Source organism: Dipodomys ordii, unplaced genomic scaffold, assembly GCF_000151885.1.
Source record: "Dipodomys ordii isolate 6190 unplaced genomic scaffold, Dord_2.0 Scaffold6, whole genome shotgun sequence".
Classification (NCBI taxonomy): Eukaryota; Metazoa; Chordata; class Mammalia; order Rodentia; family Heteromyidae; genus Dipodomys; species Dipodomys ordii.
Genome location: NW_012267222.1, coordinates 3105532 through 3127890, shown reverse-complemented (window position 1 = coordinate 3127890; position 22359 = coordinate 3105532). Strand labels below are relative to the sequence as shown.

General features: G+C 61.4%; 2 protein-coding genes across 4 annotated transcripts in view; one reads left to right on the top strand and one right to left on the bottom strand.

Moving 5' to 3' along the window:
• Positions 1 to 3199, top strand: part of Chd5 (chromodomain helicase DNA binding protein 5) — a 45251-nt gene extending 42052 nt beyond the window's left edge. The window contains exons 36-41 of the mRNA XM_013033107.1: positions 423 to 555; positions 873 to 1068; positions 1807 to 1970; positions 2092 to 2206; positions 2315 to 2368; positions 3110 to 3199. Coding sequence (XP_012888561.1) covers positions 423 to 555; positions 873 to 1068; positions 1807 to 1970; positions 2092 to 2206; positions 2315 to 2322 — 616 coding nt within the window. The 3' untranslated portion in view covers positions 2323 to 2368; positions 3110 to 3199. The remainder of the gene's footprint in view (positions 1 to 422; positions 556 to 872; positions 1069 to 1806; positions 1971 to 2091; positions 2207 to 2314; positions 2369 to 3109) is intronic.
• A 4351-nt stretch (positions 3200 to 7550) lies between these two features.
• Kcnab2 (potassium channel, voltage gated subfamily A regulatory beta subunit 2) overlaps positions 7551 to 22359 on the bottom strand; it is a 77096-nt gene continuing 62287 nt past the window's right edge. For all 3 annotated transcript variants that reach the window (XM_013035665.1, XM_013035658.1, XM_013035674.1), the window contains 11 exons: positions 21524 to 21603; positions 18767 to 18811; positions 16862 to 16906; positions 15548 to 15591; positions 14826 to 14912; positions 11012 to 11097; positions 9870 to 9990; positions 9709 to 9803; positions 8918 to 9038; positions 8434 to 8522; positions 7551 to 8308 (listed from right to left, as the gene is read on the bottom strand). In XM_013035665.1, coding sequence (XP_012891119.1) covers positions 8219 to 8308; positions 8434 to 8522; positions 8918 to 9038; positions 9709 to 9803; positions 9870 to 9990; positions 11012 to 11097; positions 14826 to 14912; positions 15548 to 15591; positions 16862 to 16906; positions 18767 to 18811; positions 21524 to 21603 — 903 coding nt within the window. In that variant the 3' untranslated portion in view covers positions 7551 to 8218. The remainder of the gene's footprint in view (positions 8309 to 8433; positions 8523 to 8917; positions 9039 to 9708; positions 9804 to 9869; positions 9991 to 11011; positions 11098 to 14825; positions 14913 to 15547; positions 15592 to 16861; positions 16907 to 18766; positions 18812 to 21523; positions 21604 to 22359) is intronic.

Here is a 22359-nt window from a genome sequence, read left to right as displayed (position 1 = left end):
CCGGGCGCTGGTCTCGGGCGTTCCCGGGGCCCTCCAAGTTCTGCCTGTCGCTGGAATCCTGGCGCGCACGGGGTCACTGCACGCTGCCTCGGTTGTCACAGGCCCTCTCTGAGCGTCTGTGTCTGGAATTCCCTCCTCGTGCACAGTCGCTGGCTTTGGCCCTTCACCAATCCAATGTGGCCCCCTTCCCGATCCCCTTTGAGTCCCACCCCTCGGGCGGTCTTGGCTAGGTTCTGAGTGTGGCCGGGTGTGTGTGGCATAGCTGGCACCTGGCTGGCCGAGGCGGCCACCACGGTCATGGGCAGCAGCCGCGGTCTTGGAGCTGAGGCCCCTCCCCCGGCGTGCACAGGCAGTGGGCCATGCTCCAGGCCGCGCCCTCCCCCGCCCTGCTGCCAGTTTTGCCCTTAACAATGCCCCCCCAGGCACGGCTATGCCCGCTGGCAGGACATCCAGAATGACCCGAGGTACATGATCCTCAATGAGCCCTTCAAGTCCGAGGTCCATAAGGGAAACTACTTGGAGATGAAGAACAAGTTCCTCGCCCGCAGGTTCAAGGTCAGCTCTGGGCTGAGGCGGATGTGGGGAGGGACTGGGGGACTCAGCGAGGGACAGAGCAAGCTCCTTCCCGAGTAGACCTGGGGATTCATTCGTTCATTCAGTCTGTCAACTGACAAGGCAAGGGGCCCGCGTTTGGACCAGGCACACCCCAGAGCCACACAGGGAACCGCGTGGCGTGGTTCTCAAGGGCGCTCCGCTTGGGCGGTGTGGAGAGCAGTGGGGCGGGGCCCTCCTTCGTGGAGGGAGGGGGTGCTGGCAGAGGGGGGGGCAGTGGCCAGGAAGAGGGGCCAGGCCAACACCCAGCCATCCCTCAGCTGCTGGAGCAGGCGCTGGTCATTGAGGAGCAACTGCGGAGGGCTGCGTACCTCAACATGACCCAGGACCCCAACCACCCCGCCATGGCCCTCAATGCCCGCCTGGCTGAGGTGGAGTGCCTTGCTGAGAGTCACCAGCACCTGTCCAAGGAGTCCCTGGCTGGGAACAAGCCTGCCAACGCCGTCCTGCACAAGGGTGAGCAAGCTCCTCGTGCCCTGTCCCGGGAAAGGCTCCCACCTTCTTCCCGCTCAGGAAGGCTTCCTGGCCCACGGCCACAGAATGCCAGCCCGGAGAGCAGACCCCCCTGGGCCAGGCTGGGACAGTCAGTTATACAATGGATCATCTCACCTGCTGGGAAACAGGGCAGGCCTGGGCTTCGTAAAGGCTGCAGTTTATGGCACACGAATGCCCATAAACTCATCGTAGTGGCCCCACTGAGGATGAGGAGATTGAAACTCGGGTGTGAAGTAATTTGCCCGAGATTCTTCTTTAACCCTTGCTCCAGCTCTCTCCGTAGTCCCCAAGATGCCTTCTGTCCTTGGAGCCCCCAGGCTGGTTGGAGGCAGCCTGAAATGGGGAGCCAATGGCTATAAGGCCTCACTGGTACCTGGGAGTCAATGGACCATGCTGGTATCCGCCCAGTGAGTGGATGCCTGACCCAGGGATGGGCCTCCAGGAGGACTTTAGGAGGGAAAGCACTGCTTGGTGTGGTGTCTGGCTCTTTTCTCTGCCAGAAGGAGCTCTTAGAGTTCTTTGGAAGCCTGTCTCTCAGTTGGCAGAGCGCTGCTTTGCCTGCTTTGAGGGCCTGGTAAAGAGCGCCCCCTGGTGTCTGCTGCTGCGGATGTGCCATAACACACCCTTGTAAATAGCACCAGCCGGCATGCCCCACAACCAGGTAGGACTCCATTCCTCCACTCTCCACTCACCCTACAGTCTTGAACCAGCTGGAGGAGCTGCTGAGTGACATGAAGGCGGACGTGACACGGCTGCCTTCCATGCTGTCTCGGATCCCCCCGGTGGCCGCTCGCCTGCAGATGTCTGAGCGTAGTATCCTTAGCCGCCTGACCAACCGTGCCGGTGACCCCACCATTCAGCAGGTCAGGTTCGGCCTGAGCGTGTCCTAGCAGAGTCCCCCTGTGCCTTCTGGGCACTCCTGGCGCTGGGGCGGGGTGGGAGTTGAGACAGCACTGTGCCAGTAAAGCTGATCCTTGCCTCCAGGGCGCTTTCGGCTCCTCCCAGATGTACAACAACAGCTTTGGGCCCAACTTCCGGGGCCCTGGACCGGGAGGGATTGTCAACTACAACCAGATGCCCCTGGGGCCCTATGTGACTGGTAGGTGCCCTCGCGCTCCGGGCAGCACGCACTGCGGAGCCCTGCCGGCCGCCGGCCCGCCACCGTGGACGCCCCGCAAGCCTTTGCTCTCTTCTCTCTCCTTGGCAGATATCTAGCCATCCTCAAGACCTTCCCCCGTCGCAGCGCTCATTTCCAGCCGAGGTGAGGCCGCTGAGGGCTGCTCTACGCTCCTGTGACCCCCGCCTGGCTAGAGCTGCCATCTCCTCAAGCCCCGGGGTCCCCAGAGATCACTGTTGGCCTGGAGCCCTTCTATCCCAGCTCCCCTTGGGGGCCCTGGCCACTTTGGGGCCAGGATGGCTGCCCACTGGGAGATGGGAACAGGCTAGGAAGGGGCCAGTGGACTTGTACGTGCCCGCACACACTCATGTGAATGTGTGTGCGTGTGTGCGTGCATGTGTGTGTGTGTGCGCGCGCGCGTGTGTGCGTGCATGTGTGTGTGTGTGTGTGTGCGCGCGCGTGTGTGTGTATGGTATACTCAGCCTCAAGTAAGGATGGCTGTTCCCAGCCCCAAACTCTGTCTGGTACCCCCAGCTCTGCTCACCTCAGGGAGTTGCCCAGGACCTGGGGTAGCTGAGGGTTTGGGGGTGTTGCTGTCCAGGCGAGGGAAGCTCATGACCATCATCGCCAGGGTGACCGGCTTCCTCCCGAGTCCGTCTGTCCCTGTGGGAGGGACAGCCTAGGGTAGAGCACTGGGTGCGTCCTGGTTGGCCGCCTCCCCTGGATTCTGGGGAGCTCTCCCACCGTGAGGGTGCCCCCATGCCTGGCCTTGTGGCTGGTGGTGGGGAGGTCTTGGCCCCGGGTCCTCTCTGGTCACGTTGCCCACGGTCACTCCAAGCTGTGTGACACGCAGATGCCAGCTGTGTGACCCTCTGTCCCCCACAGCCGCACTCGCCGGGCCGCCTGCCCGACCCTCGCGGGAGAGAAGCTGCTGCCTTTGTAGGAGCCAGCGCCACCTTGGGACGGAGAAGGAAGCGCCGGAGGGAACCGGTCCCGGGGAGGAAGCCCAGGAGCGCCAGCTCGCCCCAGTCCACGCCCTCACCTGCCCCGTGGCCCCAGACGACTCCTTAGAAGAGATTTCATTTATTTGTACATCTTTTGCACTTTCCTATCAAAGACTTGAACACATTTGTCTTGATAAAAATTGGATGATGTAGGGGAGATTCTGACCTGCAGCACTCTCTCAGTCGCGGGGCTCCAGGCTCCAAGAGAAGCTTCCTGAAGCCCTGTGATTCTGCGCAGCTGGGACAAACACAGCATCTGGTCCCTGGGAGCCCTCGGTGTGCCCCGCCCCATCCATACCTGGAAGTCTAACTGCCCTGATCTGGGCTCCTGCCTGCTTGAGGTCTCCTCCCCCCCCACCCCGCCTCAACGCCCCGTGGGTCAGGTCTGGGAGCAGCTGCCCTGTCTGATGGCAAATGCTGGCTAATCCTTGAGTCTGGGCAGCCTTAGTTCCTGCAGGAATACCGGGAAGTCCGAGGCCCGTCTCATGCCTGGCCACCTCATCCCTGCCCAAGTTTGGATGGAGGGTGAGGGAGCCAGCCAGGTCCTAATCCTTCTGCTAGCTTCGTGTCAGCCTGGAGACGGCCGCCAGGCCCTGAGCTGGGAGCAGGCCAGGGTATAGAAACTCTAGCTGGGAGGAGCAGCTGGCAGGACCTGCGGGCAAGACACTGGGCCTCCAACTCTGTTCCCTGGGAGAGGTTCGAGGGACACAGAGTCTCTGGGAGGCTGAGGGGAGATCTCCATAGCTTGTGTCACAGACACTCAGGCCGTTGCCTGGCCCTTGCTAAACCCCAGGTGTTTGCATCTGTCTTGTGGCTCTTTCTCTGAACCCCTGGGGGCTGGACCCCCGAGGCTCCTCCCACTGGCATCCCTACATGCCAGTCCACCCAAATCTCCAAGGCTCCTCCCACTGGCACTCCTACATGCCAGTCCACCCAAATCTCCAAGGCATTGGGCACAGCACTGCAGGCGAGCAGCTGCAGGTGGGGAGGATTGAGAGCCCCACACTGTCTCCAGGATGCTCCGCGCGCACACGGGCCTGCCCCCTGCGGGGGGAGGGCTGCAGGCGGGGCCCCGCCATGAGTCCTCACCTCCCCCTGGCCTGTGGGATGGCCAGCCCGTGCGTGGCTGGCCCGCCTCCCCGTCCCCAGACAAGGCAGGGCTCTGCACCAAGGCTGGGCTTGGCCCCTTCCCCGCGTGCCTCCGGGAAGCCTCCCATCCCCGGTTCCCTGGGGCCAAGCCAGTCCCAGGAAGGTGGGGCACCCAAGGGGCTCTGGAGGGAGGGCTACTGCTATGGGGGGGGAGGTGCGGGGGACTGGTCGGCCAGCTTGGGAGAGGAGAAAGGGCCTTCAGAATATTTCCATGCTGGTCCCTTAGTTGCCTTTGGCCAGAGGCGGGTGGGCGGGGCCGCATCTGAGTCTTTGGTGTCTTCAGGCTGCTGTGGTGGTGTTGGCAGGGGTCTGGGGCCTTGGGCAGCAAGCCGGGTTGGAGTAGCCGCTGCATCCTCACCGTGCCGGCTGCTTTGCTTTGCTTGATGATGTGGATTTCTGTGGAGCCCCTTTGGGGCTGAGCATCTAGGAAGGCACTCAGGTGACAGCCCTGGGGTCAGGACGACCCTCTGGACCTCACCCGCAGGAAGCCTGTCTGTCTGCAGCCCTCCCGAGGCTGCACCGCCCTCCACACGCCCTGGTCTCCTGCCTCCTAGGCTTGGGACATCCTGGGTGCTGGGACTCCCTTCCCAGAGACCTCTGGGTGCTCTCCCACCCAGTCCAGGCCCACAAGAGCTTGCTGTTGGGCCTCACTCCCAGGTCTGGGGTGCCAGGCCTGTGGGTGTGCGTGGAGGGCAGGCTCCCGAGTCCTGAGGGTGGGCAGGTTTGGTAGCCGTGCGTGGCCAGGCGTGGGGGGCAGGGATGGGACTTGGGGGGGGCTCTGAGGCCGATGCTCTGTGCACCCTTGCTGGTCCGGCTGTGGCCAGCCGGTGTCCACGAGCTGGCGTGTGTGGACCACGGCCGGTGGACGGCGCTGCCCCTTTCTATTCCCAGAAGTTTACAGGTGGTGGTGCATCAGCCCAAAGTCATTGGCGGCGTCGTGTTTATGGATTTCCCTCCCTTAATTTTCAGATTTTTTTTTAAACAAAAGTATTTTTTTAGGTGCGATAACCCAGAAAAGGGCCTTGTTGGGTGTATTTGTGTGTCCTGAATTCTAGAGCGGAGCCCCAGCTGTGCCCTTCTTCCAGCCCAGGGGTGGTGGTGGCGGCAGAGAGGAGGAGGAGGAGAGGAGAGGGAGAAGGAGGAGGAGGAGAGGGGGGAAGCCACTCTGTCTGCCCTGCGTCTGAGCTGGACAGTGGAGGGAGGCGCTCAGCCCGCCCAGGCCCAGCCGCGAGGGTCTGGCTCCTCGCCCTGGCGTAGCCCCAGGCTGGTGGGGGCAGGGCATCCAGCCAGGGCCCCCGGGGTGGGCAGGGCCGTGCTTTGGACCTGGGCTCCTCTGCGGTCACCTCTTGTCCCCAGTGTTGGTCTGGGGAGCTGATGGGAACTGGCCGACATGGCGAACCCTTCCTTTGTACTCTGTGTGTATGTTTTGGTTTCTGTGTTTTAATAAACCCCGTGGGAAGGGATGGCGTCGGCGTGGTTCTTGGTGTCACGCGGGTTCTGGGAAGGGGGTGTGAGGAGAGGGGTGTCTCCCACAGCCTTGGAAGTGATAGGGTTTACCAGGAAGGAGGGAAACGCCAAACACCCAGCCCCGCCCCCTGCCACAGTGAGAACGGAGGCCACGGATCTGCAGGGGGCACAGCAAGCCCCCCAGGCCCACCCGGGTCCCTAGAGGTGTGGACAGAGGAGCTGTGTGCGGTACCCAGAGGTGGCGCCACCTGCCGGGGCCCTGGGGTAAAGCCCTGGGAGGGAGGGGGGGGGCTTCTGACCCCTTCCCCAGTGGCTGCCCAGCCCTGACCCGGAGGGAACAGACGGCACAGAGGCTGACGGGCGGGCAGGGTTTTATTGTCATTCCATAAATACGTGGCTGGGCCTCAGTCTGGGTCTCTGGAAGCTCGAGGGGTACGGTGGTCTCTGCCTGGTGGGGTGCTGTGAGCGGAGGGCAGTCGTTAAAAAAGGGGGGTGGAAGCGCGTTATGTACAGGGCCGCGCGTGCGAGCAGGGCTGCGGCCGCTGGCACCTGGGATCTGACCTGGGCCCTGGGTGAGCAGCAGGGGCCCCACGGAGCCCGGTCCCCCCCCCCCCGGCCTCATGCCGCTCCTGCTGGCCTCTGAGCTTCACGGGGGCGGAGGGAGGGTGCCTAGGGCCTGCTGTGGGAGCTCATGGAAGTCAGACCTGGGGTCCGGGGAGACGGCAGCTGGCCCTAAGCCCGTGGCTGCACCCCTGAGCGAGAGGGGCCAGCTCCCTCTTTCTAGGCTTCTGCGCTTGCTCTTCGTCCAATGGCCCGCCCAGCTCCTCCCTCGTGGGGGACCGGCCCCCAGAAGCAGAGCCCAACCTTGTAAGTGCTTCAATGCCTGGCTGCTGCCCGGGTCGGGGCGCTGCTAAGCTTGTCTGGCGCCCTGGCCCCCCTGTCTGGTGACACCCCAGCGCGTGGTGCGTGCTCCGGTCTGTCCACCTTCCAGCAGCGGACCGGGCGGGGGGCAGCAGCGCACAGAGCTGGCCATTCCCTGGCAGCAAGGCTGGGCAAGGCCCTGCATGGCCCTGCCTGGCAGCAGACATTTCTAGCCCGTGTGTGTGGGGGGCAGGGCCCCTCCCCACATCCACAGGGCGGCGCCTGCCGAGGCCCGGGCTATGGCAGGGGTCAGCTGGAAGATGGTGGGAGAGGGCGTGCTGAGGCCGGGCCCTCCCCTCTCCCTGCCCATCCGCCCAGCTGGGAAGACGGTGGTGCCCTTGGAGAAGCCCCTGCTGGGCCTGGGCGGGAGGAGGTGCGCAGGCGCTGGCCCTGCTTGCCCTGAGCATGAGGCTGGCGTGGGTGTGGCAGGACAGGATCGAGAAAGCTCTGCCCCACAACGGAGGACTCCAGGCAGCCTCCTCCCGCCCCCAACCTGTGGGCGCCCGGCACGTGGAGCCTCCACCCAGGAAGGAGCTACGAGTGGCCGCCCTGCCCGCTCTTCAACGCTGCTTTGTACAAGTGGCCCAGCCGCGGCCTCCTGTGGACTGAGCGGTCACCCCATGGCCCAGCCACAGCCCAGCAGGGGTCCGGCACTTCTGGACTGAACACCCAGGGCCTTCTGGAGCAAGGAACCCCCTCCTCCACGGACCCCCCACGGACCCCTCCTCCACGGACCCCTCCTCCACGGACCCCTCCTCCACGGACCCCTCCTCCACGGACCCCCTCCCAAGTGCTCCAGGCACCTGCTCTGCCACACCACTTGCTTGTGGAATTCGGGTGGAATGACGCTGGAAATCGGACCCTGCCTCAACCTTTTTTTGTGGCTCCCAAACAAGAGAACTGACCCCCTGGCCCTGCCCCTGCCAGCAAGGGCAGGGGTGGCCCCGTCCTCTGCCCCAGGGGGCAGGGCTGGGTGGGGAAGGGGGGTGGGAGGGATCTGAAGCTGAACCCCACATGAAGCACCCTGGTGCCCATCGAGAGGGAACCCTGTCCTAACCACCAGGACCCTGGCGGAGGAGGCCCGGGAGGAGGCCAGTCCTGCCTGCCCCGAGGACACAGCCAGGCCTCAGTTGGCCTCCACTTGGGGAGCCTCCCTGAAGGGCCCCGGCTGGAGGAGCGCGGCGTCTCTGGGGGATGCGCAGAGGTGCCAGGCTTGGACGTGGCCGAGCGAATGTCCTTCCTAACCCATGCCATCTCCCCGGCACCATGTGACCTTGTCCAGCGAAGCGGCGGGCAGCGTCTGGCGGCAACGTAGAGGTCATCTCCTGGTGACGCCGGGCGTGGTGTCTTCCCTTGGATGCAAACCACACTGCACTTGGCTTCGAGACAGCGTAAGCGAGCGGACAGAGACGAGGGGGGACTGGAAACTGTCCGAGCAGGTGGCAGGGGGAGCTTAGGATCTGTAGTCCTTTTTGCTGTAGGGTTTGTTACCCAGAATGCTATCGATCTCGTGAACAATGGAAGACGACAGTTTCGGAAGAACCTGGAAGGACAAGAATGACTTGGCACTGTGCCCACAGGTCCGGCCGTGGCCTCGGCCCCGAGCCCTGGGTCTGGCTGGGCTGTGCAGACCACGCTGGGGCCGAGACTCCAGATCCCCGGGCTCACCTGTATGGCGCCGATGTTCTCCATGAGCTGCTCCGCGTTGGAAGCACCCAGAAGCACGGAGCTAACGCCTTCGTTCCGCAGGCACCAGGCTGTGGGCCAGAGCCGAGGGTGAGGGGGCTGCCTTCCGGCTGTGCCCTGCCCCCCGTCTGGGCACAGGTGCTCAGCCTCCTTCTTGTGTGTGTGTGTGTGTGTGTGTGTGTGGTGCCCAGAAATATTGGTGAGGCTTTGCCCAGGGGTTGGCTAGAGGAGGGGCGGGGTAGCCCTGCAGCTGCTGGCCGGCGCAGGGAGGGGCCCTGGCTCTCTAGGACCTCTGTTCCCTCCCCAGGAACATGGGTGCCGTCCTGCCCCTCAGATCCTGGCTGCCTGTGGCTGGCGAGGGGTGCTGTCCAGGGCACCCCCCGGCAGTGCAGCTCCAGCCCCTTGTTTTCGGAGACCCCGCCATCTCCCCAGGGTCGCCAGCCCGCCTCCGGCCCGAGCGCGGTACCTATGGCCAGCTGGGGGAGGGTGCAGCCCAGGCGCTCGGCGATCGCCTGCAGCTCTTTCAACTTGGCTTGCTGGCGCCGTCCCTCTTCGCTTAGGATTTTGTCCTTCAGCCACTGGTAGCCCTGGGAGAGGACACAGACCCAGCATGGGGGTCACCTGCATCTCCACGTGCAGATGGCCCCGCACCTCCCCACAGAGCCTCCGCCAGGCAGCCGCGTCCACCGCCCCTGCTGGGGGCCTCGTCCAGAGGCTGAGGACCAGACGCAGGCCGGAGCGCATCCGCGTCCTTGAAGGACAGGCTGCAGGAGGCTGGAAGCAGGGTGCCCCGAGGCGGAGCTGCCATCTTGGCCCACAGGAGCTCTTCCTTGACCTTGCAGATGCCCCAGGACCACAGTCCTCCGGGGTCCCTGCCTCTGCTCCGGGCTGGGGAGAGGGTGGGCCCTGGATCGGGGTTCTGGGACTCCTGACCTCCCAGGGGGGGATCCCTCCTGATTCTCCGTGTGTGTGAGGGCGCGGGAGCCAACTGTGACCCTAGTCCTGACTCATCCCAGAGAGCTGAGAATCGATGGTGTGTGTGTGTGTGTGTGTGAATGGTTGACCCCAGTGGATTGACCGTTATGGGGGGGGGCTAAGGTTGGGAGAACTCCATGTTCTTGTACCTGGGTGGGTGGTGGATGGGACAGTCGAGATCCAGGGAACCAAGGCCATCTTCCCAGAGTGCTCCCTCCCCTATGTCAGTGCTCCCCGCCCCCACCCCCCACCCGTGCTCCCTCCCCTCTGCCAAGTGCTCACCTTCAGGGAGGCTCTGGAGTAGGGCGGGATGCCACTGTCGTACTTCCCGGAGACGATGCCACAAGCCAGAGGGGACCAGGTCATGGCGCCCACGCCTGGAGGAGAGAAGCCAGGTGAGGCGGGGCCGGGCGCGTGGGCGCGGGTGGGGGAGGGACACCCACCTATCTTGTGGAAGAGCTCCGGCAGCTGCACCTCCACCTTCTCGCGTTGGAACATGTGGTACTCGGCCTGCTCACAGATGGGCGGGATCAGGTTGAACTGCCGGGCCACCGAGTATGCCTCCTGTAGGCAGAGGTGCCGATGGCTCACGTCAGTCTGGGGCCCAGGAGCCCGGGGAGAGGACGCAGAGGCATCCCTGGGAAGCCCCCTCCCCGCCCTGGGAGGCAGCGCTCTTGGAAGAGCAGGGAGCGGGCTGGCTCGGGGGCTGGCACCTGCGCTGTCTCGGGCAGGGCCCCTGCTCTGGGCCCTGGACCCAGCCACAGCAGTCTCTTTCCACGCTGGGAGCGCAGGGCCTTAGCTTGTAGCTTCCTTCTGCTCCCGCCCTGGGGTGAGCCCAGGCCCAGGCCCTGTCCCCCTCTGATCTGAGACTTAGCATCTGGGAAGTGTGTGTGTGTGTGGGGGGGGGGGTCGTGGTACTGATGCTCTGCAGAGCCCAGTGCTGGCTGCCGGCAGACCAGGACATGCCAAACTCCCGCTGCCCTACACCAGCGCCCAAGGCCCACTTTTCCAGGGGCTTCTGAAGACCGTTTCATTTCTGGATGGGAGGTTGAGGGAGATGCAGCACAATGCCTCCCTCCTCCCGCTGCACACCTGGAGGTGACTTCTTTCTCTCCGGGCCTCTCCCCTGCACAGCTCAGAACGGGGCGCACCCTGACCCTTCCTGAGGACCCCGTTGGTCCTCAGCCTGGAGCATCTCCACGGAGGAAATGATCAGTAGTGAGGCTGAGAGCCGCATGGCCCGAGCTGTGTGACCCTGAGCATGCTCCCTGGCCTCTACCTCACACGGCCGTGGGGGTTAAAGGGAAGCCAGTTCCCAGGGAGTGGGGAGTCCATCCCCACCTGTGGGACCCTGGTGGAGGGCATCACAGGTGTTTTCTCAGAGAAGCCTCAGGGCAGGCCATGCTAGGTGGGGAAACTGAGGCTCAGAGAGGCAAAGCTCCTGTCCAGGGCCACGATTCACCAGAGATCTGTGTCTGCAAGGCCTGTGAGCGTGACTGCCCCCCTCCCACGGTGCGGTCCCACTCCCGGCCCCAGCTCCCCTCCCCCGCCCCACTCGCGTGCAGCCCATGCGGGGTCACCGTACCATGATCTCCATGGAGCTCCAGCGGGACGTGCCCCAGTACATGGCCATGCCCTGGTTGATGACATGCGTCATGGCCCGCACGGTCTCTGTGTGAGAGAAGGGAGGTGTGGGTGGGGCGGGCCGGGCGTCAGGCCCGACCCGGGGACGTTCTGCGAATGCAGGCAGGGTGCTGGGAGGAGGGAGAGGCTGCGGAGTTGTCTTGCAAGCAGTGTGCTTCCTGGCTCGAGCTGCTGGGCTGGGATGGCAGCAGGGAGGAGGGGAAGGAACTCCTACTCCAAGAAGCGGGTCCCCAACACAGCCGCCCGCCCGGCTGCTTCCCAGCCTGACGGGAACTCGGTGGCCGGGTGCCTCCCTGGAGGGCGGAAGGTGAGATCTAGGCTCTAGGACGGGGGGGGGGGGGGGGGGGGGGGGGGGGGGGGGGGGGGGGGGGGGGGGGGGAGGGGTGGTGGAGGGCGTCTACCCGGGGGGGGGGAACTGGGGACCCTGTTCATTCCAGACGGGCTGTGAACACATGACGGTTTTCCCCCCGCTGTGCGGCTTCTCCACAATCCCACTGGAATCGGGAGGCCTCCGCGGGCCAGACCGTGGCACCTGTCAGGCCCTACGTGGCCCCAGAGGGCAGGGCTGGGGCAGCTCTCCCAGTGCGGGAAGAAGACAGGAAGCCTCGCGGGCCCTGCCGGCCCAGGCCAGTGTCCCCCCAGGGCGGGCGGGGCCCAGAGCCCGGCGGGCCGGCTCTTCCCTGAGAAGGGCTGAGGCTGGGTGCAGACAGTGTGAGGCTCCAGGAGCTCTGGATATAACTAGAACTCTGTGGAGCGGAGCCTCCCCAAGGCCTAGGGAGTGCAGCTGGATGCCGCGTCCCCCTTGTTTTAGGTAAGTGGGGGGGTGCCCATCTCTGACAGGTGACAGCTCCTTTCTAGATTCAAAAAGTTCTGTGAGCCAATGAAGCCTGCTGGGCCTAGGGGTCCTTGGCGGCTTCTGCCTCCTGGGGACATTGTGGTTTGGACAACAGAACCTGGCCTTCCATTTTCAAACTGCCAGCACCCCTCAGCTGGGCAGGGGGAGCCGGGGCTGCTCTGTGGAGTCTCCCAGGTCTCACGCTCCGTGGGGAGGAGGAACAGCGTTTCCCAACGCCAAGCGGAGACCTCCGCCTCACAACGCTCCCCTCCGCAGCAGCCCGCTCCAGACGGGAGGCTGCAGTGCCCGGAGGTGGCTGGAGGGTGGAGGCGGCAGGAAGCGAGCCACCCGCCCCCCACTCCCCCCCACCACGCAGGGCGGCCGTACTGGCTCCTGTCTTGCCTGTTTTACGGCACCCCAAAGGCTGCTTGCTGCTCAGACCACCAGGGCCGGTGGGCTGCTCCCGCAGGGCCCCAGAGCCCCTGGAAACCCGCACTCTGGCCTCCACCCCTGCAGGGCCTGCCCTCTTCCTCCACCTAGGACGTGGCTCGTGGGTCCTTCGTCCCAGCCTGGTGAGGAGCACCGTGGCGGGCAGGGAGTCGGCCTCTCAGGGACCCTCTTGGGTCCCTTTCTACGCCAGCATGTCAGCTGTGAGGAGGATGTGTCTGGTGGGGAAGGGTGACAGATCTACAGGGGCCTCGTACCCCCTCGCCCCTGTCCCCCAGTGCAGCTGGTCTCCCGCAAGGCTGCCCTTGTTTGCTTTTTAGAGACGCTCCTGTCCGGCCCACCTGGCCACGCAGCTTTAACCTTTTTTTTTTGTTGGTTGCTTTTTTTTTTTTTTTCAGCCAAGGCTTAGTCCACATGCCAGACAGAATGAAGGCAGAGGGTCCCTACTGCCAGCCCCTCCCCGGCCTCCTCCCCCGACCTCCTCCCCATAGCTCTCTGGTCATGAAGACCCCAACCAGTGAGACCACGTGATGCCCCGCGATGCCCCTTTCATGTAAGGGTGGGGAGGAGCCCACCTGTGCCAGGAGACAAGGCCGAGGGCTGAGTCTGTCTGGAGTAACTGGGCTCTGGGCACAGCTCGGGGGGGACTGGGACGAGGCCGGTGTGGGGGTGACACACACGGGAAGCCCGGAGGAGGAGGTGCTATGCATTTGCCCGTGCGTGAGGTCAGCGGCCCCAGAGATAGGGACGACCGTCCCTCACCTTAGTCTTTAATGCCGGCTGGACAGAGGCAAATCTTTCCAGCGCCTGACAAAAGCCGGGGCACCACGAGTGCATCACAAATAATACATGGGCAGCTCAGGTGGCAGCGCCAGGCGGCAGGCGGGAGCGCCGGCGGTGCGGAACGCTGCGCCGTTCCCAGGAGACCCAGGCCGGTCCTGGGGCGGGTCCGGGCCTGGCCAGCGGCCTGTCCCAGGTCTGGAATCAATCCCATCTGCTTAGGTCATCTCCAACAAGGAACGTGACTCTATTTTGACGCAGAAACCTGGTGGCAGGTGTGAGGGGGACCCAGCCACACAGCCACAGAGCTCACAAGGAGTCAGCGTGTTTTGAGTGGGGTGGGGTGGGGTAGCTGGCAGAAACAGAAGCTTGTCAAAGGTGAGCTATGGAGGAGACAAGACTTGGGGGGGGGCGGGGGCTACATGTTCTGAAGTCTTCTCGTAGAAACTCGGTCTCCCTGACCCTTCCCACGGAACCATCCAAGATCGGGGTTCCCAGGTGAGGATGGCAGCATCCTCAGACCAAGAGGAGCCTCTCCATCCTGCCCCTGCCCCCCAAAAGACAGCGGGCCAGGGCAGCTCAGCTTAGCGCAGGCACCGTGGGGCATGCGGCGGCGGCGGCGGCATGTGCGCAGGGGACAGATGGATGACAGCGTGGATGGGTGGCCAGGCCGCTCCAGAGCCGTTTTGCTTTCCCTTCACTTGCAAGATGTCCTCACGGGGCGCTCCCCCTCCCCTCGTGTGCATTTTATGGAGAGGTCTGTCATCTGGGGCCAGAGAGTCACATAAATAAGAACACTGTCTCATAAAATGCAGCTCGGATCAGAAGTCGATGGTGGGCTAAGGGTACTGTGTACCTTCTATGACGAATGTCCTGGCCTTGGAAGAACTAAATGGGTCCCCTGGTGATAAAAGAAAGATTTAGAGACCAGAGTTTACAGCTGTGGGAACACAGAGGCGCGGTATGATGCGGGGCAGGGGATGCACAAATCACTTGGTGAAGAGCACACATTCTCCTAAAACGTAAAAGAAAAAATATATATACACACACATGTGTGCATATATATATGCATATATACACACACGCACACACACATATAAACTAATGACAACAAATAACTTGAATACAACTCTCCAAGTCCCTGAAGCAGCAAAGCATAAATGAGAAGATGCTGGTGGCGGGCGGTGGGGGAGATGGGAGGGGCCTCGAGCCAGGAGTGGAGAGAATAAATAAACGCCAAAGAAACCCAAACTGCTTTGCAACGCGCCGAACGTATTTGTTTTTCCTCCTCTAGGTAACCATTTATCCCTCAGAGCAAAAGATTCCTAAACCCTCCCGGTGGAGCCAGGTTGCAGACAAGGCGACAGTTGCCTGGAGTCTTCCATACCACCATCTGGCTGTAAAACCTCCACAGCCCAGAGAGGAGGAGGCCCCACCCAGCTCTGGACACAGCCAGGTGTGGGTCAGGCGTGGATGCCCATGAGAGAGAGCTGCGACTCAGCCTGGGGCCGCCAGGGAGCTGGACCCTTCCCCCCCTGCCCCCACCCCCACCCCCGGTGACCGGCCCCTGCCCTGTGTGCCCTGTGGGTCCTGTTGCCGGCCGCCAGGGCCTCAGGTTAGACCTCTGATCAGCCTAGCTCTGTTCTTCGGGAACCCATTGGGCCCGAGAGGCTGGTGGTCGGGGAGCACCTACCTTCCATGGGGGTGTTGGGGTCTGGGCGGTTGGCAAACACCACGTCTACATACTCCAGCTGCAGGCGCTCCAGAGAAGCCTTCAGACCTGCCAGGGATGGGGGGGTTACTGCTGTTAGCACATCTGGACAGTTGTGGACCCTCCCTGTGCCCAGCTCAAGGGACGGAGACCCCCACCCCTGCATCTGGAGCTGTGACACAGTGGACGGATGGATTCCTTTGGTGAGAAGCCACCATAGGAATGAGGTATGTCCCAAAGGGAGAGAGGAGCCACAGGTCCGATGCCCTGGGACAGGACAAGCCCAGGTCCTTAGCCCATGGCTGGTGTTGGAACAGGTTATGATGCAAGGAGGGACGGCACCTGTCAGGCCCCTGCAGAGGCCCTGGCTGCGGAGCTCACCAGCCAGTCCTCCTATCTGCTCAGAACCCAAGGTAGACACGTGGGCTCAGTGGGGTGGGAGGGCCTGGGATCGAGTCCCCCCCCCCCCGCATTGTTTCATAGAGTGAATACTACCTTAATAAACTCAACTAGGAAAGCTGCCAAGGCGGTAAGAGCACAGGCTAAGCTCACATCCGGGCAGCCCCATTTGAAACCCACTCGCCGCCTGGCTGGGGTCTAAGGGAAGGATCTCATCAGAGCTCCAGGTGTCTCGGAGTCAGGGCCTCTGCTGGGCGTGGGGCGGGGCACTGGTTTTGGGGGCCCACCCCGGAGTCCCTCCTCACCTTCTATTATGTGCTTCCGGGACAAGCCCCGCTCCGTTTCCGCTCTGAAAAACAGCCCGGCATGTGAGGATGCAAGGGGTGTTAGGGAGTCTTTAGGGATCGTATTTTGTTATTTACTCATTGTGTTGGTCCTAGGGCTTAAACTCAGGGCCTGGGTGCTGTCCCTGAGCTCTTTTTGCTCCTGGCTCTACTACTTTGAGTGACAGCGCCACTTCCAGTTTTTTTTTTTTTTCCCCATAGATAATTGGGGACTTTGCTGCCTGGGCTGGCTTCCAACCATGATCCTCTGATCTCAGCCTCCTGAGTAGCTACACTGGTGCGGGCTGGGAAGAGGTTTATGATGCTGCATCAGGCCAAAAAGGTAAGTCAGCAAATATGAGGTGCAGCCCAGCTCCCCGTGGGGGCCACCACAGGCTCGGGCTGAACTCCCACGGGGCCAAGCAGAGGGCTGCACGCTGACCCCCGGGGGTGCCATCTCCCGCTTTCACCCTTCCATCTCACTTGGATTAAAAAAAAAACACATTGAAAATACAAGTGTGTGTGTGCTTACCTCTTCTCAGTTCTGGGGGCTGCTTGGTAGGCATCCTACCATCATACCTCAGTCTTGTTTTTTACAGGTTATTTTAGGGATGGAGTCTAGTGAGTGTTCTCAAACTCTGATCTACATCTCTGACTCCTGAGCAGCTAGTATTATAGGCATGAACTATCTTTGGTTATTATCCATGCAGGGTTCTGATAGATGACTGGGTAGAAAGGCTCTGGGTTTGAACTCAAGGACTTGTACTTTCTAGGCAGGCATTCTATTTGGGCCACAACCCAGTCCTTTTTGCCCTGGCTGGGATAGACTGTGACCCTCCTATTTATACTTCCTGCACACATCAATTACTAAGCCCAGATGTTTATTGGTTGAGATGGGGGTAGGGGGGGGTCTTGTCAATTTTTTGTGACCCTCTTGATCTCCTCTTCCTAAGTAGCTAGGATTACAAATCTGAGGTGCCACACGCAGCCATATGTGTAATAAATTTATGTGACAGAGCCTGCCCAGCTTCAGCGGCAACAAAGAGCCCGATACTAGATGGGGTGACATCCCAGGGATGGGGGGGTAGTTTGGATAGCTCACTAACTTCCTGTTTTCCAGAAGTTTTAGGATGTTACCCTTGTAATCAGGGGGAAAAAAACATGGGAGGAAAAATAAAAATCAAGTGAGGCTTGAATATGAGACAAGCCAGCCGCAGCCTGGGGTCTGACAGCCCACCCTCCTGCAACATCCTCCCACCAGAGAACCCACCAACCACCGGTGGCAACAGCACCTACTTTCCACCCCAGAAGATCTTGGTGGTGATGACGAGGCTGGACCGTCTGTGGGATAGAAAAAAAAGAAGGCATTGGACACGGTCCCTGGGTACTCCCTCAGCTCACAGCACACAGCCCCTCCCCGAGCTGGGAGCCGGGGTGTGGATGGCGGGGGGGGGTGGGGGGGGTTGGGGTAGGGGGGTAGGGGTGGATTTCTGCAACACACGCCATGTCTGGAGTCCTGGTACTCCCTCACCATGCAGCCAGCCCCAACTGCAGGCCAGCACAGGGCTGGACAGCAGAGCCTGAATCTTTTCCCCCCTCTGTGCTGGGGACATCGGGCTGTGGCTTTGGTCAGGACCCCAGGAGAGCAAGAGCCAAGGTCCCTTCCAGTGGAAGAATGTAACAGTCCTGTGTGTGACAGTTACCTCCGGTCTCCCTGGGGACCACCAAGGCAGGCGGCTGCTCCCGCCGCACGCACCCAGCGCGATCTGGGGCCAGAAGCATCAGCGGCTGCCCAGCGCCCACCCCAGGCCAGAGGGACGCTGACCCAGCAGGCTGCTGGACTGGCTAATCTGTGCAGCTTGAATTTGAAAGCAAAGAGGACCTCATTGGGGATCCTTGAGGGCTGAGAACAAACAACCTGATGGGGTGCATGAGAGAAAGGGTGTCCAGAGCCCATGCCAGGTGGGGTGGGAGCTGCCTGCAAACCAAGTGAGATTCAGAGTGGCAAGTGGCGGGGGGAGGGGGGAGGCAGGGAGGCAGGGAGGAGAGCAAGCGTGGAGCGGGGCTCGGCCATCCATGGGAGCAGGGGCCTCTGCTGAGAAGGGACCTCAGGCCCCAACAGCCTCCATCACCTTCCTGGAGGCAGCCCTGAGGGATGGGGGCCGGGGCACTAGGCTGAAGTACTCCTAGTTCTTAGGGGACCAGGACTGTCCAGCCAGCCTGGGAAGGTAAGGACCAAGTCCAGACAGCCTGCACAGAGGGTCTGAAAATGCTCCACTCACAGGTGGGGCCCGTGAGCCCCTCCTCCGGGCTCTTCTCTTTGGCACCCAGGTTCCTCTGATCCTAAGTGCTCTACACAAGAGGCCTTTGTACGTGGCCTTCCACAGTGGGTGCCTGCTGCTGGCCCTGGCCACTGCGGGAGCCCTTTGGCTAGAGACTGCACGTGAACGCCAGGCCTCTGCTTCCCTGAGGAGCGGGGTCAATAGGAGGCGCAGTGCGGCCGGTGCTCCGGTCTCCATGCTCCTGCTCTCTAGCAGAGCCGCCTCTACCATGCGGAGAGCTGGACTTTACACCCACAGGGGACTTGAAGACCCTTAGTCCTAGCTCCTTGAAGGGAAGCCCCCTGTGGTGTGGACACTGGATTCCCTTGAAGAAGCTACTTTCATTCTGGAACAGTCTCTCCATTGATTGATTGATTGCACTGGTACTGGGGCTTAAACTCAGGGCCTAGGCACTGTCCCTTAGCTTTTTTTGTTCGAGGCTGGTGCTCTACCACTTGAGCCATAGCTCTACATCTGGTTTTTGGGTGGTTTACTGAAGATAAAAGTCACAAGGACTTTCCTTCCCCAGGCTGGTTTTGAACCTTGATCTTCAGATCTCAGTTTCCTCCATAGCCTGGATGACAGGTGTGAGTCACTGGCACTCAGCTAAAGTCTCCCCTTTCAGCAAGGACTTCCAGGCCTTGGCCAGGGCCTGACAAGGTGACCCCTGGATGTTCCATTTGTAACCAACCAGCAAAGAGCAACCTCCAAGCCCTCATTCTTCCCAACCCAGCGCCATCCAAGCCCAGGCTAGCGCCAGGCAGCCTGCTCACCCCAGCCAGGAATCCCAGAATGCAACTGCTGCCCTGTGCCACCTCCGACCCTGCCTTCCCTGTGTGTATGCTCTGGGGACAGACTGCAGAGAGAACCGAGTAATTACCTCCATCCCTTCTTCTTAATGATGTTTCCTAATACCACTTCAGCCCTGCAAAGCAAGAGCAAGACATGGGGATTGCATCATGGCACGGCTGAGAGAAATCAAGCCCAGCCCCACAGTGACAACCCTCTGTAAACTAAATGTCACTGGCGCTGGCAGTGTGGCCCCCGCCTGGCAGCTCGTTCTGGAGGGGGCGTGGCCTGGGGCTGCCCCAGGCTGGTAGGGGGAAGTTCTGCTATTCTGCTATTCCCCTGAGGAGCCTGTGGGCCTCTGTAGGTTCCTGGAGCAGCAGCCACAGCTCTGTGGAGAAAGGGAAGGCCCACGGCCACGCATCTGCCCGCTTCCTTGGCCTGCTGGAGATTCACTGAGAGAAATGCCTGGCAATGCTTCACAGGCCAGATCTCCACACGCACCTGTTTGTAAAAGGCATCCTCTGTGTTCAGACAACCAACACCGGCCCAAAGGTGGGACTTCCCGGAGCACGGCATGCGTGTCTGCACGTATGCACACGGGCATGCGCGCTGGCACGTGTCCTTCTTGTTTCTCGATTTGGAACACAGAGAGATGCCAGGCTGCCCGCTCTTTGTTCTGCTTTGATGCCACTCCGGGTTTTGCGTCAAAGCTCGGGCCAGCTGGGGTCACGAGCAGGCTGTTCCAGCCTCGCTTGGCACCGCAGTGCTGGATTAACTTTTAAGAACTTTCTGTGTGTAGCAAAATGTTTCTGAGCAAAAACAACAGACGGGAATGAGCCATCCCCGTGCTACATTCCAATTATAAAAGCGCTTGAGTCATCCGCTCAGAAATAATGGGCTCTAATTTGCAAGCTGTTTAGCATGCATTCTGAATGCGCCTAAGTTATGGTCAGGATGCATGGGAAATTCACCCAGCCCTGGCCTCTTCCTTTCGTTCTGAGGTCCCTGACCACGGGTCTGGAGAGGAGGGAGGTGGGGTGGGGCTGCAGTGACTGAAGACCTCGGTCTGGCCCAAGCCTGTTGCTGGTTATCCTGGCTGCAGACTGCGAATGTGGAAGGCTCACAAGTCACCAGAAATCCTGCAGTCCTCTGGAAAATGCCCAAATGAGTGTCAGCGCGAGAAGCATGATGTGTACCTGGCCAGCTCAGTCAGCAAAAGGGCTGGTGCTGGCCGACTGCCTACCCCAAGGGCACTCTGAGTAGACATTGCTCTCTCAGGCCTTGTCTCCTAGCCACGGGCTCCTCAGAGGCCCTGGCCCAGGACCCAGTGTGCTTGCTCTGCATGCCAGTCCTATGCGTCCAGGGGAGGGCAGGGGGCGTGGGGAGGGTCATGCAGGCCGCTGAGCAGTGGAGGGGTGCGGGACCTGTGTGCACAGGGCTGGGTCTTCTGAAGCTGCTTGCTAGGTGCACTCGTGGGCAGAGCCCAGACAGGAGCTGGGCTAGCGAGGAGGCCCAGGGAGGGAGGGGCCTCTGTGCTGGCATCTGGGCTGCTTTGACCTCAGACTCTTCAGCTCAGTGAATCTGTCTGGAAAGCGTTTCCTCTTGATTGGAAACCGCTGTTAGTTTGGAAAGAGTAGGAGGGGACTGTGGCACTGAAGAGATGGAAAGGCTGCGGATGGGGATTGGAGAAGGTTTAGGGGGACGGGGGGCGGCGGGGGGCGGCTCCCCACTGTCAGCCCCCTACTCCAGGGCTGGGACTTGGGCAGGGGCTCAGCTGGGTTCCCTGATGCTGGGTGCTGAGACCCGCTGCAGGCCGCAGGTCACAGCTCAAGCTTCATGAGACAGGCGGCAGGCCCCACGGCCAGGGTCCCCAGCAATCCAGAGCTGCAGCCAGCCCAGCCACGGGCTGGAGCGGGGCGGGGCAGAAAGAGGACGGAGAGAGAGCCCGCAAATGAGTCCACAGACAAAAGCTGAGTTTTGGAAATAAGAAGCAGGAGAGTGGATGATTTGATTCCAGCCAGTCTTTAAAATTGAAGCCAAGCGGCCTGGCTGGAGAGAGCGGAGTTTGGACATCATTGAGTAGGAAAAGCTCACTGCCAAGATGGGAGGTGCTTCCTTCAGCTCGAGGCCAGGCCTCGCTCCAGCGCTAAGATTAAGCCACATTCCCTGCAGTTCTAACTGCATCATTAAGACATGGAAATGTCAGGTGCGTGTGAGCGTGCGTGCGCGCGCATGGGCAGAGCTTACTGCAGGTCGCCACACGCCAGACCACAGCTTAACCACAGCTCAGGCCCGGCGCACTGTCTTTCGCACCAGAAGGACTGTGGTCACTTCGGTGCTAGGGCGCTCGGGGAGCAATTCTCGGCTCATAAAAATGCCTCTTGAGGCCATTTACGGTTTAAGCAAGGAGGCAGAGTGGAAGGCAAGGTTGGGATACTCTGGGGAGCAAGAATTCCAGATACCAGCCGGGCGCTGGTGGCTCACGCCTGTAATCCTAGCTACTCAGGAGGCTGAGATCTGAGGATCCTGGTTCAAAGCCAGCCCGGGCAGGAGAGACCGTGAGACTCCTATCTCCAATAAACCACCAGAAAACTGGAAGTGGCGCTGTAGCTCAAGTGGTAGAGCGCTCGCCTTGAGCTGAGGAGCTGAGGGACAGCGCCCAGGCCCAGAGTTCAAGCCCCACGGCCGACAAAAAAAAAAAAGAATTCCAGATACCAGAGTTCAGGCTCTTCCCAGGTATGCTGTACCTCCTTTCCTGTGTGTGTGTGTGTGTGCGCGCGCGCGCGCGCGTGCGTGCGTGCATGTATCTGTGAGTATGCGTGGGGAGGGGGGAGAGGGAAACACCTACTTGCCAGCTGCGTAGACTTCGGCTGTGTCAAACAGGTTGATGCCATTGTCGTAGGCCAGGGTCATGAGCTGCTCTGCCATCTGAAAGGAGAAAACAGGAGTGACTCGTGTTCCACACTGTCTGCCAGCCCAGCCGGTGCCCAGGCCTGCACCCAGGCCTGGCTGGCTCCTCTCCCTCCCTCCCCCTGACCTGTGGGCCGCGAAGGCAAACTCTCAGAACCATCCTTTCAGGAGAACAAAGAAGGCAAAAGGGATGAAGACACCGCTTATGAATTTCTTCAGATCAGGGACTACCTATCTTTTTTTTGGGGGGGGGAAGGGGGCCTTGAACTCAGGGCCTGGGCGCTGTCCCTGAGCTTCTTTTGCTCAAGGCTTGCACTCTACCACTTGAGCCACAGCGCCACTTCCAGCTTTTTAGGTAGTTTATTGGAGATGAGTCGCATGGACTTTCCTACCCAGGCTGGTTTTGAACCTCAGACCTGTGCCTCCTGAGCAGAGGATTACAGGCGTGAGCCACCGGCGCTGGGCCAGTGAATGTGTTTTAAGCTCTGTTGTGTCTAGTTAAATCGCACTGACTTGTCTGTGGCAATATGAAGACTGCATTGTTACCTTCTTCAGACAGCGACACAGAAGGCTCACGGCTACCGGCCCACCCTAGCTGTCCACCAGGTCTTGCCCCTTGGGCTGAGCCTGAGCTCCACCAGCAAACTCCAACCGAGAACCAGGAACTGGGGAGCCTGCCTGCACCTGCCCAGCAGGAGTCTCCTTCCCCCCCCTCCGGCCTGGCCATGTGTCCCTCAGGATAACGCGGCTATCTGTCCGTGAGGGTCACATGGG